At 43.6% G+C, this 12,427-nt stretch overlaps 1 protein-coding gene across 1 annotated transcript in view; it reads right to left on the bottom strand.

Moving 5' to 3' along the window:
* Window positions 1-544: 544 nt before the first annotated feature.
* Window positions 545-12,427, bottom strand: part of LOC141101420 (lanC-like protein 3) — a 38,288-nt gene continuing 26,405 nt past the window's right edge. Inside the window, exons 3-4 of the mRNA XM_073590510.1 lie at window positions 12,010-12,207; window positions 545-1,916 (exon numbers count right to left, since the gene is read on the bottom strand). Of these exons, the coding sequence (XP_073446611.1) occupies window positions 1,714-1,916; window positions 12,010-12,207 (401 nt within the window). The 3' untranslated portion in view covers window positions 545-1,713. The remainder of the gene's footprint in view (window positions 1,917-12,009; window positions 12,208-12,427) is intronic.

The following is a 12,427-nucleotide window of genomic DNA, read 5'->3' on the forward strand; positions in this document are numbered from 1 at the left end:
GGTTGTTCATACTTGAACAGGTTTAACAGAATTGTACCAAAAATTTTGTCCACATCTGTATGTGTGTGTAGAATTTAGCCCAAGGTCAGATACACACGTCCGTGTTTCAAAGTACATATATGGACCATTGCAGATTTCCTAACCTGAGCTTTACAGCTTCATTTATGACTGAAGCTGTAAAGTTCTGGTCATGCAACTTGCGTTCAGTCTGTGCATTGTGGTCCATATGTGGGCTGCAATGCATAGAAGTGTGAATACGTCCCTAGTTGTATTTTCCAGCACTATGCTAGATGTTATGAAACTGAGATCTGACTTGTTTCCTAATTCTAATTATCTAATATTGTATACTCTGTCTCATGTCTGTTACTCAGTACAGGCCTAACAACCCAACTGCTCAGCTTCGACTTGTAATACCATTTACTAAATGACTTCTCATTCACCTCCTTAGGCTATATTCCCACACTGGGGATTTGATGTAGAAAGTTGCGTGACTATTCCACTTCTATGAATTGGTCTCACAGATCTGCATGTGCTGGCCGTCAAAACAGCCCCATTTATATGAATGTAGGCAATGTGCAGAAATGTCTGCTTGAAAAACCTGCTTTATATGAATGTATTCTTATCCATCCCAGTGATCGCAAATCAGCACTGTCTGCATACCAAACACTTAGCTTAAAACATCCTACTGCTCGTTAGAGATTGTATTGGTGTTATATGCTGACCTGAATTATTAAGACAACATGAAATATAAATCCAATATATTTATTCAGTACAGTTATAGATCTAATTATACATGAGGGCCTGTGACTATACTGCATTACTGTACCACTGAAGACTTACTGTAGCTCATTTGTTCCATGTTTCTTTAGCTTACTTCTGGTCTTTGGTCTGTGTGTGCATGTGCCATTTCAAAGACTGTACAAAAAAGTTAAAGAGCAATGGTTGTTTTCATTTACATTTAATAAATCAATGGTACAAATGAAAATAATCAACTTTGTAATATATCTTTAAAGAAAAATATGCTTCTTTCATTTGTGCACCTCCTGGAAGGAAAAGTGCAGCGGGCAAAATTGTGCGCACATTTTTGCAGCAGATTTTTTCCTCACTCTTTCGTATGGGTGAAATCTGCAGCAAAAACACTGAAAGAATCGACATTCTGCAGATTTAAAATTGGTCACAAATAAGCAACGTGTCCACGAGACTTCAAGATTCTCACTTATTTATCTGGTGTCTGGAGACCCTTTAGGTTTGGTGACAAATCTGCATTGAAAAAAAATGCAGCCAAAACGCAATGTGTGCACACAACCAAAAAGTTACGTTTTATTTACAGTCTCTGAAATAAGATTTTTTTTTTACCTTCAGCAATATGTTTATGTGAACTGTTCATCCCTACATAGACTGTAGAATAGTGTTTTGCTAGTATGCATGTGCTACTTAACCCCTTATATGCCTAGTGTTATTGGAGTACTTATTGCTCTCTTATTTTGTGACAGTCTTGAACCCTAGGCTGCAATTATGAAGTTAATAAAATATAGGTAAATGTTTGTTGAGTGACTCTTTTTTCTTTTCTTTTCCATACTGGTCCATTATTTTATGGAATGAAAAAGTGCCATCATGTTGTATGTTAGGGCAATAGCTTTTACACAGTATATTCACAAAAGAGGACGACCTTCTTTGATTTTCAGCACATAGACACCCTCGGAAATATAAATGCTAATGTAATTTAGGAGAACCTGAATAACACTTCTGCGAGGACTTACACAAAGACACTGAAAAGTGGAAACTCAGCCTGGTTTGGCTGCAGTAAATCAACCAGAAAGCAGACTGTCCCTGACAAACCTTCATAGAGACTGTAAAGGCTTTCGATAGTGCATGACCCCATTCGGAATTCCTCTGAGGACAGAAATTCTGCAAATCTAGAGAAAGAAAGAAATATATAAAATTACTAAGCCTAAATAGGAACAATTTCTAATACTGGCATAGCTTTTCATATAGCTAGGTTCACATTGCGTTAGTGCCATCCGTTTAACGGATCCGTTGCATTAGCGTCCGTTCGCTGTGCGTTAGACCTAACATACCTGAAAACGCTGTAGACCACGTTCGAGGGTGCGTCACAAAGTAACGCACCATCGCTAACGCATGCCGATTTTGACATGCGTTAGGATGCATTACGATAATGGATGGCAATGGGTGCGTTAACGGATCTGTTACATTGTGTTAGTGCCGCTTAGTAACGGATCCGTTAAACGGATTGCCCTAACGCGATGTGAACCCAGCCTATCTGAGCAGAGAACGTTCGGGTAGCATGCACTGCAATCCTGACCATGTAATACAGGAACAGGTAGAACATGAAAGCCCCTTGTACATTAGTTACTGTAGCTGTCAACCAGACAGTTGTTCAGCCCACTGCTTTCTCTCTCAACTCTCCCTTACATAAGAACCTTCAGCTCGGCCAAACGATGGGGCCCTCACTAACTAGAAAGGACAGGAAAGAAAAGCTGCTCGGGAAAGCGAACAGATGGAGAACGAACACAGAGCGATACATCAGGGATTGCTGCATATGGGAAGGAACTCATCGGGCTCTTGGCAAAACTACAAAAAAAGCTAAACATTACAAGGCATTTTTGGTCCAATCTCAAGAAGAAGTCGTGTAACATTTAGTTTGAGTTCATAGGAGGGGTTTTTGGTGAGTTTTTGACATCAGAAAAGTGAATGGGATTTATAGAAATCTCATGTACACTGGTATGATGAGTTTTGGGCAGATTTTCTCCATGCCAGGTTTTTATTAACGACTGATTATGGATCTATACATGGATTTACGTTACTGCTTTGTAAATGAGCCTTAGCTCAGAGTGAAAGGGCTATATAACTCAGACATGGATCGCAACACAATGCTCGGACAGGCAGTCAGTTGCATAGAAACACATGCTGTTACGCTCCTGTTTGGAGAGCAGTTGGCCAGTCCGAGCATTGCGTTGCGATCCTCGTCTGAGCTATACGGACTCTTCCATTAATAAGGGACTGAAAACTCTCAGATGATACATTGCATCGTCATTGAGGGCAGCATTGACTAGGATTTTTGATAAATGCTTTTGTGTATCCTCCCCTGATGGGATCTAATACAAATCTAACTCCCCCAGCTTACTCTTCTTAACCTTTTATAAATTATTACTTAAATCCTCAAACAACTTGTCTATCATTTATGTGCAAAAAAAAAAAGTGTCAATACATATACAACTTTGCCAACTTTAATTATTTCATTTATCTCTTGATTTTATATAGGCTGAAGATGCAGATTCACGTACCGGAGACAATGAAACTCCACATATAGGACATCCAGTCATTTCCCTAATACTATTACTAAAGAATTTAGATTTTTCTTGTAGTGGTATTCAAGAGGGGCATCTGTCGTGAAAGGAATGACCCCAATACTGAAGGAAGCCTATTTCTATTAGCCCCACAGTATATACGGTATTCAGAAGTACAGGGCATGCCCTTAATTTTGCGCCCTGCCATGTGTATGAGGCTTTACAATTAAGTTCTTTACAGAATATTATCTTGTCTTACTGGCAAGAAACAGGTTCATTGGGAAACAGAGCGTAACGACAGATCTAATTGTTCTACTGTTGAGCCTTAATAGGGCTTAATTGGCACACTACGCGGGTTGGAAATGTAATGAGATTAACTCATTCATTGCTAGTAATCATATCTGTTATTTCATTTAATTCAAAGCAGAACCTTTTAGGCCAAAACAGATTACTTCACGATAACGGTAACCAATGAGATATTGATTATACTTTCATAGCTGACAATAATTACAATGTTGCTACTCTGCATACCTTAATTTTCAGTGCTGATAAGAAATCTTCCTGAAATCCAAAGAAATACATGCAGCCGCAGCTCCGGTACTGAGTGACTGGTGTTGATGTGGGAGACTCGTGCAAGTGTCTAGCATCACACACAGTAGTGTGATCCTGGCCGAAGGGTTCACTTATGCCCTACAATCACCATTATATAGTGCACTACTTACTGATTACTTTACAACTCTGATTTGACTTAAAAAAAAAAAAAAAAAGAAATATCTAAATTGCAGCCAGGAGATGCAAATTATTCATTATTATAGCTCCATTTATTCCATGGCACTTTACATGTGAGGATGGGTATACATAATAAAAACAAGTACAATAATCTTAAACAATACAAGTCACGACTGGTACAGGAGGAGAGAGGATCCTGCCCACGAGGGCTCACAGTCTACAAGGGATGGGTGAGGATGCAGTTGGCGAGGGTAGAGCTGGTCGTGCAGTGGTTTGGTCGGTGGTTACTGCAGGATGTAGGCTTGTTGGAAGAGGTGGATCTTCAGGTTCTTTTCGAAGGTCTCCATGGTAGGCGCGAGTCTAATATGTTGTCGTAGAGAGTTCCAGAGTAGGGGGGATGCGCGGGAGAAATCTTGTATGCGATTGTAGGAAGAGGAGATAAGAGGGGACTAGAGAAGGAGATCTTGTGAAGATCGGAGCTTGCCTGCAGGCAAGTACTGGAAGACGAGGTCACAGATGTATGGAGGACACAGGTTGTGGATGGCTTTTTATGCCATGGTTAGGGTTTTGAATTTGAGTCTTTGTGTAATTGGGAACCAGTGCAGGGATTGAAAGAGGGGAGAGGCCAGGGAATAACAGGGAGACAGGTGGATTAGTCGGGCAGCAGAGTTTAGAATAGATTGGAGGGGTGCAAGAGTGTTAGAAGGGAGGCCACAAAGTAGGAGGTTGCAGTAGTTGAGGCAGGAGATGATGGACTAGGGTTTTTGCAGATTCTTGTTTGAGGAATGTACGGATCCGGGAAATGTTTTTGATTTTGAAGTAGGCAGGAAGTGGAAAGGCCTTGAAAATGTGGCTTGAAGGAGAAAGGAGAGATCAGTGTCAAGGATTACCCCGAGGCAGCGAGCTTGTGGGACTGGGGAGAGTGAGAAGCCATTTACTTTAATGGATAGGTTCGTTCGGGGGGGGGGGGGGGGGGGGGAGGTCGAATGAGATAGGGGGAAAGAATATGAATTCTGTTTTGTCCATGTTAAGTTATAGAAATCTAGGGGAGGATGAAATAGCAGACAAACATTGTGGGATTCTGGTTAGTAGGGGGGTGATATCTGATCCACAGAGGTAGATCTGTGTGCCATCAGCATAGAGGTGATACTGAAAGCCATGAGATTCAATGAGCTGTCCGAGGCCGAAGGTGTTAATGGAGAAGAGCAGGGGCTCTAGGACTGAACCTTGTGGGAGTCCGATAGATAGGGGGCGAGGTGAGGAGGTGGTGTGCGAGTGGGGGCTTAGGCCTCATTCAGACATCAGTGTTTTTTTCTCAAACAATGGACCAAATTTCACCAGGGTTTTGTCCATTTTTCATTTTTTACCATCAGATTTTCATCATTTTTTTTTGCATGTGAGAATTTTTCACAAGCTTCTATCAAAAGACACGCTTCGCATTCTTGTGCCGTTCACTATTTTTAACGGACCCGTAGACCTGAATTTGTGCGTTTGATCCATGACATTTGCAGCAGGTCATAACAGCTAAAAGGGTGCTCTACTAAGTACCAAAGAATTTTGTCATGAAGGGGTGGAATTATCCTGAAACTTCAGTAGTCATTAAAAAAGGCAATTTATTGAATGTGAAGAAAACACTTGTTCTATTATATTCATTGTGTTGAGCTATTTAAATTGTTCTTATTTCATTGGTTTATTTGTTCACGGGATAATAATGCAGAGCCACATGAAGTTGTGCCCCCAGAGATCAGCACTGGGATTGTATGACAGATTTAAAAAACCAAACGAAAAAAAGCCGTATTACTTACCGGTAATGCTCTTTTAATGAGTCCACAACAGCACCAACTGGAGGTAGAAGGATGCGCTGCACAGGAACAGGAAACCTACAGAAAGATAAAAGGGGGCGGTCCGCCTCTCCTCCTGGGTTGTATTTCAGAGTACCAGAAGGACCGCCAAGAGTTAGGCAAAGTTCTTGCATCTTAAATTTAACTTGTTTACTTTATGAGATACACTTTAATATTTGGTGTATTTATTGCTATTGTTATCTTTATAGGGAGGGAAGTGAGCGGGTGCTGTCGTGGACTCATTAAAAGAGCATTACCGGTAAGTAATCCGGCTTTTTACCCTTCGCCACGACAGCACCCACTGGAGAGATTCCAGAGACCATCACCTGGGTGGGACCACCGTGCCAAGGAAAGTTCTGCCGAAGCTTAGGTCGGAAGTTGATGAAAGGTCAAATCTATAGTGATTATAGAAGGTAGAAGGGGTTGACCAAATTGCCGCTTTACATGTGGCTTTGATTGGAACGTCTCCCCTCTCAACCCCAGAGGATACCATTGCTCTGGTAGAATGCGCTCTGATGCTCTCCGGAGGATCTTTACTTCCCACGGAGTATGGTAGTCGGATGGCATCCCTGATCCATTGGGATGAGGTGCTCTTCGTGACTCCGTACCCCTTTTTTCAGCCCTGAAATGATATGAACAGAGCCCTACACTGCCTCCAGCTCCTGGATCTTTCAATGTATTTTAAGACAGTTCTGCTAACGTCCAGGATGTGAAATTTCTGTTCTTCAGGAGTGGAGGGGTCCCTGAAGAAAGTCGGGAGAACTATCTCTTGTGATCTATGGAATTTTGCTGATATCTTAGGAAGGTATGAGGGGTTTGGTTTCAAAATCAACCTATCCTGATATGTCTGAAAAAAGGGTGGATCTATGGATAGGGCTTGAATGTTGCTAACTCTCCTAGCAGTCGTTAGTGCTACTAGGAGAGCCGTCTTGAGTGACAAGTATCTTGGAGATAGTGTCTATTGGTTCAAAAGGGGCTTCAATTAGGGCGTCTAGGACCAAGTTTAAGTCCCAAGGAGGGATTCTAGGTATGTGAACAGGGGCCGTTCGTTCGCAAGCTGTAGTAAATCGGGACACTCACTTATTGCCTGCTATATTATGGCCGTAAAGTGCCCCTAATGCGGACACTTGGACTTTTAATGTATTTACTGCCAGCCCCAGATCTTTTCCTTTTTGTAGAAATTCCAGAATAGGAACTATCGGGATTTCTGTGGAATGAGAGGCTGTATGGAACTGCAGAAATTTCTTCCATTTTCTCATGTAAATTTGAGTAGTGGACTGATGTAAATTTGAGTAGTGGACTGCTTCCTGCTCTGTAGGAGCGTAGCAATTAGTGTTTCGGAAAAACCTCTTGATTTTAGTAGCTGCTCCTCAAATTCCACGCCGTCAAGTGTAAGCTGTCCACTTGGGGGTGGAAAAAAGGGCCTTGGGAGAGTAGGTTGGGGATCGAATGGAGGACCCAAGGATCTGATATCGACATGGTTCGCAGCCATGAGAACCATGGTCTCTTTGGCCAGAACAGTGCTATTAGAATTACCCTCACCTTATCCCCTCTGGTCTTCCGAATGACCTGTGGTAGAAGGATTATTGGAGGGAAGGCATATACTAGGTCGAATTTCCAAGGGGCCTGGAGGGCGTCTATTATGTCTGGATGATCCGACAAGGACAGTGAGGCAAATGTTTTTTACTTGCCTGTTCTCTTTCGTGGCAAGGAGGTCCACTTGAGGTTGCCACATAGCGCTATTATGTCCTTGAAGACGTGGTGGTTGAGGCGCCACTCCCCTTGCCGAAGTGTGTGTCGGCTTAAGAAGTCTGCTTTTATGGTTGTTCTTTCCCTTGATGTGGAGGGCAGAAAGGGACAACAAATCATTCTCGACTAAGCTTAAGATTCTTGCCGCGGAAGACATCAGAGTCTCTGATCGAGTACCTCCCTGTCTGTTTAAAAATGCCACTGTGGCGGTGTTGTCCGATAGGATCCTGACATCCTTCTGCTGGAGCTGTGGAAGAAAATGATGTAATGCATAATCTACTGCCGTCAGCTCCTTTAAGTTAGAATGAGTACTGTAGTTACTCCTTACTCCACCTTCCCTGACAGAAGCTATTCTCCATATGGGCTCCCCAACCGTGGGGGCTAGTGTCGGTGGTTAAAGTATGGGATGGTAATATTACCCATGGAACTCCCACGGTCAAATGATTACTATCTAGCCACCATTCTAGAGAAGTCAAGACTTCCTGGATAGGTGACTCGAGGTGACTACCATGCCGTCTGTCCTCTTAGAGGATGTGATGTTGCAGTGTGCGGATGTGAAATTGGGCCCACTGAACTACCGGGGTACAAGAGGTGAGCGACCCCCATAACGACATTGCCTCTCTCAGAGACATGCATGGTCTATCCATTGCTGCTCTAACCTTACTCTTAATGAGCATAATTTTTATGTGAGGGAGTAGACATTTCTGGGTCGTAGGGTCTAACTGGAACCCTAAAATGTCTGGATGGAGAGTGGAACAAGTCTGGACTTCTGGAGGTTGATGATCCAACCTAGATCCTGTAAAGATGAGACCGTATCAGCCATACGTCTAGCACACTGGGTGATCGAGTTCCCGATAACTAAGAAGTCATCAAAGTAAGGCACGATCAAGGTGTCTTTTTGACGCAGATCGGCCATCACCTCCAACATCACTTTGGTAAAGATTCTCGGTGCTATAGATAAACCGAAGGGCATGGTCATATACTGAAGGTGATGGATCTTGCCTTTGAATGCTACTGTGACCCTTAGGTACCTTTGGTATCTGTCATGAATAGGAAGATGATAGTAAGCATCTTTAAGTCAATGCCTGCCATTACATAGTTCAGGAAGAGAAGTCTAATGGAGGACCTGATTGATTCCATTTTAAATTTTAATTTTGATAAGCGTATTAAGCTTTTTTTCAGATTTATGATTGTTCTAAATGTACTCTCAGGCTTGGGAACTAAAAATGAAGGAGATTAGAACCCTCTACATCTCTGGGACTTTTACTAAGACCCTCTTGGATAGTAGACTCCAAATTTCCATTTCGAGGGCTTTTGTTGTATTGTTAAGTTAAGGGAGGTTACAATAAATGAGTCGTGGGGAATATGAAGGAATTCTAATCTTATTCCTTCTTTGATTATATTTAGAATCCACAAACTTGATGTTATTGCTTCCCATTTTAGAAAATAAAGTTTCAGTCTACCCCCTACTGGGGGGACTGATCGGTCAGTATTTGTTTTCTTCCCTTTAGTGGGCCCTCCCAAATGGCCCCTTTTAAGGGCTCTCCTGTAAAAAGGGATAGAAGAGTCAGGGAAAGCTTTCTTCCCTTCTTTAGCTTTGGTGAGTTTGTCATCTAGGGCTTTCCCAAAGAGAAACTCACCATCGCATGGGATTGCGCAGATCTTAGATTTTGATTGTGCGTCCCGCTTCCAGCTTTTCATCCATAGTGCCCGCCTGGCGTAGTTTACAAGACTCACTGATCTTGCTGCTAGGCGTAGGGTGTCTGCAGATGCATCGGCCATAAAGGTTGCTGCTCCTCTAATTAATGAAATAGCTTTTCCCTAGACACTTTCTGCTCAATTTGTTGGTCCAATTGGTCTAACCATAAAAGCATTGATCTGGAGGTGCATGTGCTGGCTACTGCTGGTTTAAAAAACCCATAGTTGCTTCCCATGACCTTTTTAATGATGACTCCGCTTTACGGTCAAGTGGGTCGGACAGTAAGCCCGCATTCTCTACCGGAAGAGTAGATTGTTTAGAGGTGGAGGCTACAGCAGCGTGAACCTTAGGAATTTTCGTCCATTTTAGTAGCTCGTCGTCACTAAATGGGAATTTCCTTTTTGAGGCCGATGGGAGAAACCTTCTCTGATCAAGTTTTTCCCATTCTCTCTTTATTAGGGCCTTAATCGCCGGTATTACTGGAAAAGCTCTTTTTTCTCTCCCCAAACCCGCAAACGTTAAATCTTGCGTGGTTTGGGCGCTCTTTGTCTCCTCACACCCCATAGTGTTTCTTACGGATTTAACCACGTTATCTACACTATCCAGGGGAAACCATGATCGTCCCTCATTTTCTGATGACGATGATGATGATGACGACGTGAGGAGTATGAGACTATCTCTTGTTCCTCCTCCGAACCAGAGCTGAGAGTTACTTTTTTTTTTGCTCCTAACCTCTGAGGGAGTACTAGCATGGGCGATAGCCTGTAGTACCTCCCTAATGATGGTCCGTATGTTCCTAGATGACACTGCGGCTCCCTACCTGGTCTCCATAATGTATTACTTGCAGAGGTCCTTTTTTTTTTTTTTTTTTTGGGGTAGGAGTCAGGGAGAGACTGAGTGCATAAAGCGCATTCTTTGTGTTTAGATTTGTCTTTTTTCTCGGCCTGGAAAGAAGGGTGAGACATGGTGAAAAAAGAAGGTGTCAGCTTAATAGGCAGAGTATCTCTTGTGCACTCACCCAGTGAAGCTTATGGTACCGGATCAGATGGCTGAGGTCCAGTCCTCGCATCTTGATTCTCCTGCATCACTTCTGCGAGCGGTGTCTGAAGATCCTTTGCCAAAGCGGTCTCAGGAGGTACTCGTCTCCTGGAGATGACATGATTCCTCGCCGACTGCTCTGCGGCGTTTGTTAAAATAGGACCTTCCTCTCTTTTTTTTTTTGACCGACCTGGAAGTCCCCTCTAATTCTGGGTCAAATCGCGCGCTTTGCGCCTGCGCCGTAGCGCCTGTAGACGTCCTGCACCTCAGCCATTATGCCCCGGAAGTTCACCCATTACTTCCGGGGCCCGGAGCATCTACGTCGGGCAGCGCATGCGCAGGCCCCGCTCTGTACGCCGGCCCGCGTCCCCCGGTCCCGGAAAGCTGCCGCGTTTTTTTTTTTCTCTCTGCGCCACAGGCGCTCTTACCTCTCCCACTGCGGCGGCTCTTCCGGCGGCTGTCCCGGCGCTCCATGCGGCACACCCGGAGTGCTCTTGAGTGAGACCGGGCGGCCCTCGCCGGACCCGGTCATCACTCCAGTCCATCCACCAGACAAGGGGGGAGCCATCTAACGGAAACTCCCCCGACTCTGCTTCTGGACCGCAGCCCCTGCCGTTCTTACGGATACTGCACAGGCGGCGTGCATTGGCCCAGGTATGTCTTTCTGAAGGATTCTTTCTGAGGTTCCCCTGGGAACAGGAAACCAAAACGGAGTAGGAGAGGCGGACCGCCCCTTTTATCTTTCAGTAGGTTTCCTGTTCCTGTGGGGCGGATCCCGCTACCTCCAATGGGTGCTGTCATGGCGAAGGGTAAAAAGACGGCTTACTCAAATAAGAGCAAAAAATGGTCACTTTTGACCTTATGACCGGTTCTCTTTAAAACTAAAATGGTTCCACCTTAATAGGAAATAGGATTTGACCGTCACTGGTCCTTCTTATACTGCTCTGTATCCCCTGCCAGTTCCCAAGTTTCCTCTTCTGGAAGGGGCCTCAAATGACCACTGCAGCTAATTAGCAGTCGCCGATCGACTGCAGCCTTTAAACACAAATGGTTTATTTCAGCTCGAACAAAATGTGAAGGCTGCAACTGATCAGGACCCCTGATTAGCTGCAGTGGTGAACTTTTTTCTTAATTTTCTCATCACCCTGAGCCTATTTAGATGTAACAGGTTTTAAAGTAGTGATGAAACCCTTTAATATTTTGCCACTGAGCGCACTATAGAAGACATGAGGAAGCAAGCTCTAGGATAGATCTACGGCAAGTTTAGACAAGCATAATTTCAATCTATATGACGTCCTTGTGGGCAATAAACTGCACATGGCAGCACATACATCAATGTAAGTGATCACGTGATGGTTTTCCGTGTGGACCAAGTCTTCTACTGTGTCAAACAGCACCTTGCATGTGTGTTCGTTTGCATCTCAGACGAACACACAGAGCTGCACATGGACATTGTCACATCCCTAATTTGTGGATGTGGCAGTCCTGCAACTTCACGCTTTTCACAATTACTGCCCCCTACTCCAAGGTCTGATACTACATGCTTATATATTATACAATACCATTGTTGGAGGACCATTTTTACACTCTGTCTGCCTCAGTCTAACAGATTATTATTAGGCATTACCAAAAGAAAATGACCAACCTGGGGCTCCGTGACACCAGTGGACAAGCTCATTTTCACGTTCTATTACTTCTCCAAGCTCTGGTGGCCAATTACAATTTTGTTCCTGGTTCACAAGAAAGTCTACACTTTGCCATACGAGGTCCCGGTCAGCTGGTTGTAGGTAATCCTGGCAAGACAGTAGTATTTGCAGTATGGAAGAAAGTCCATGTGCTGCGCCTGCCGCAAGAAGAAATTACATGATCATGACTGTGTAAATGTATTTGCTGTGAGTACCTAGCACAGTCTAGTTTGTATATAGACTAGACAGGATGAAATGAATCATACTGCATCGATGTATCATACAGCAATGTACAGGTGCATCTCACAAAATTAGAATATCATCAAAAAGTTAATTTATTTCAGTTCATCAATACAAAAAGTGAAACTCATATTATAT

This window comes from Dendrobates tinctorius, unplaced genomic scaffold, assembly GCF_039654945.1.
Source record: "Dendrobates tinctorius isolate UK_male_01 unplaced genomic scaffold, ASM3965494v1 ptg000117l, whole genome shotgun sequence".
NCBI classification, from domain to species: domain Eukaryota; kingdom Metazoa; phylum Chordata; class Amphibia; order Anura; family Dendrobatidae; genus Dendrobates; species Dendrobates tinctorius.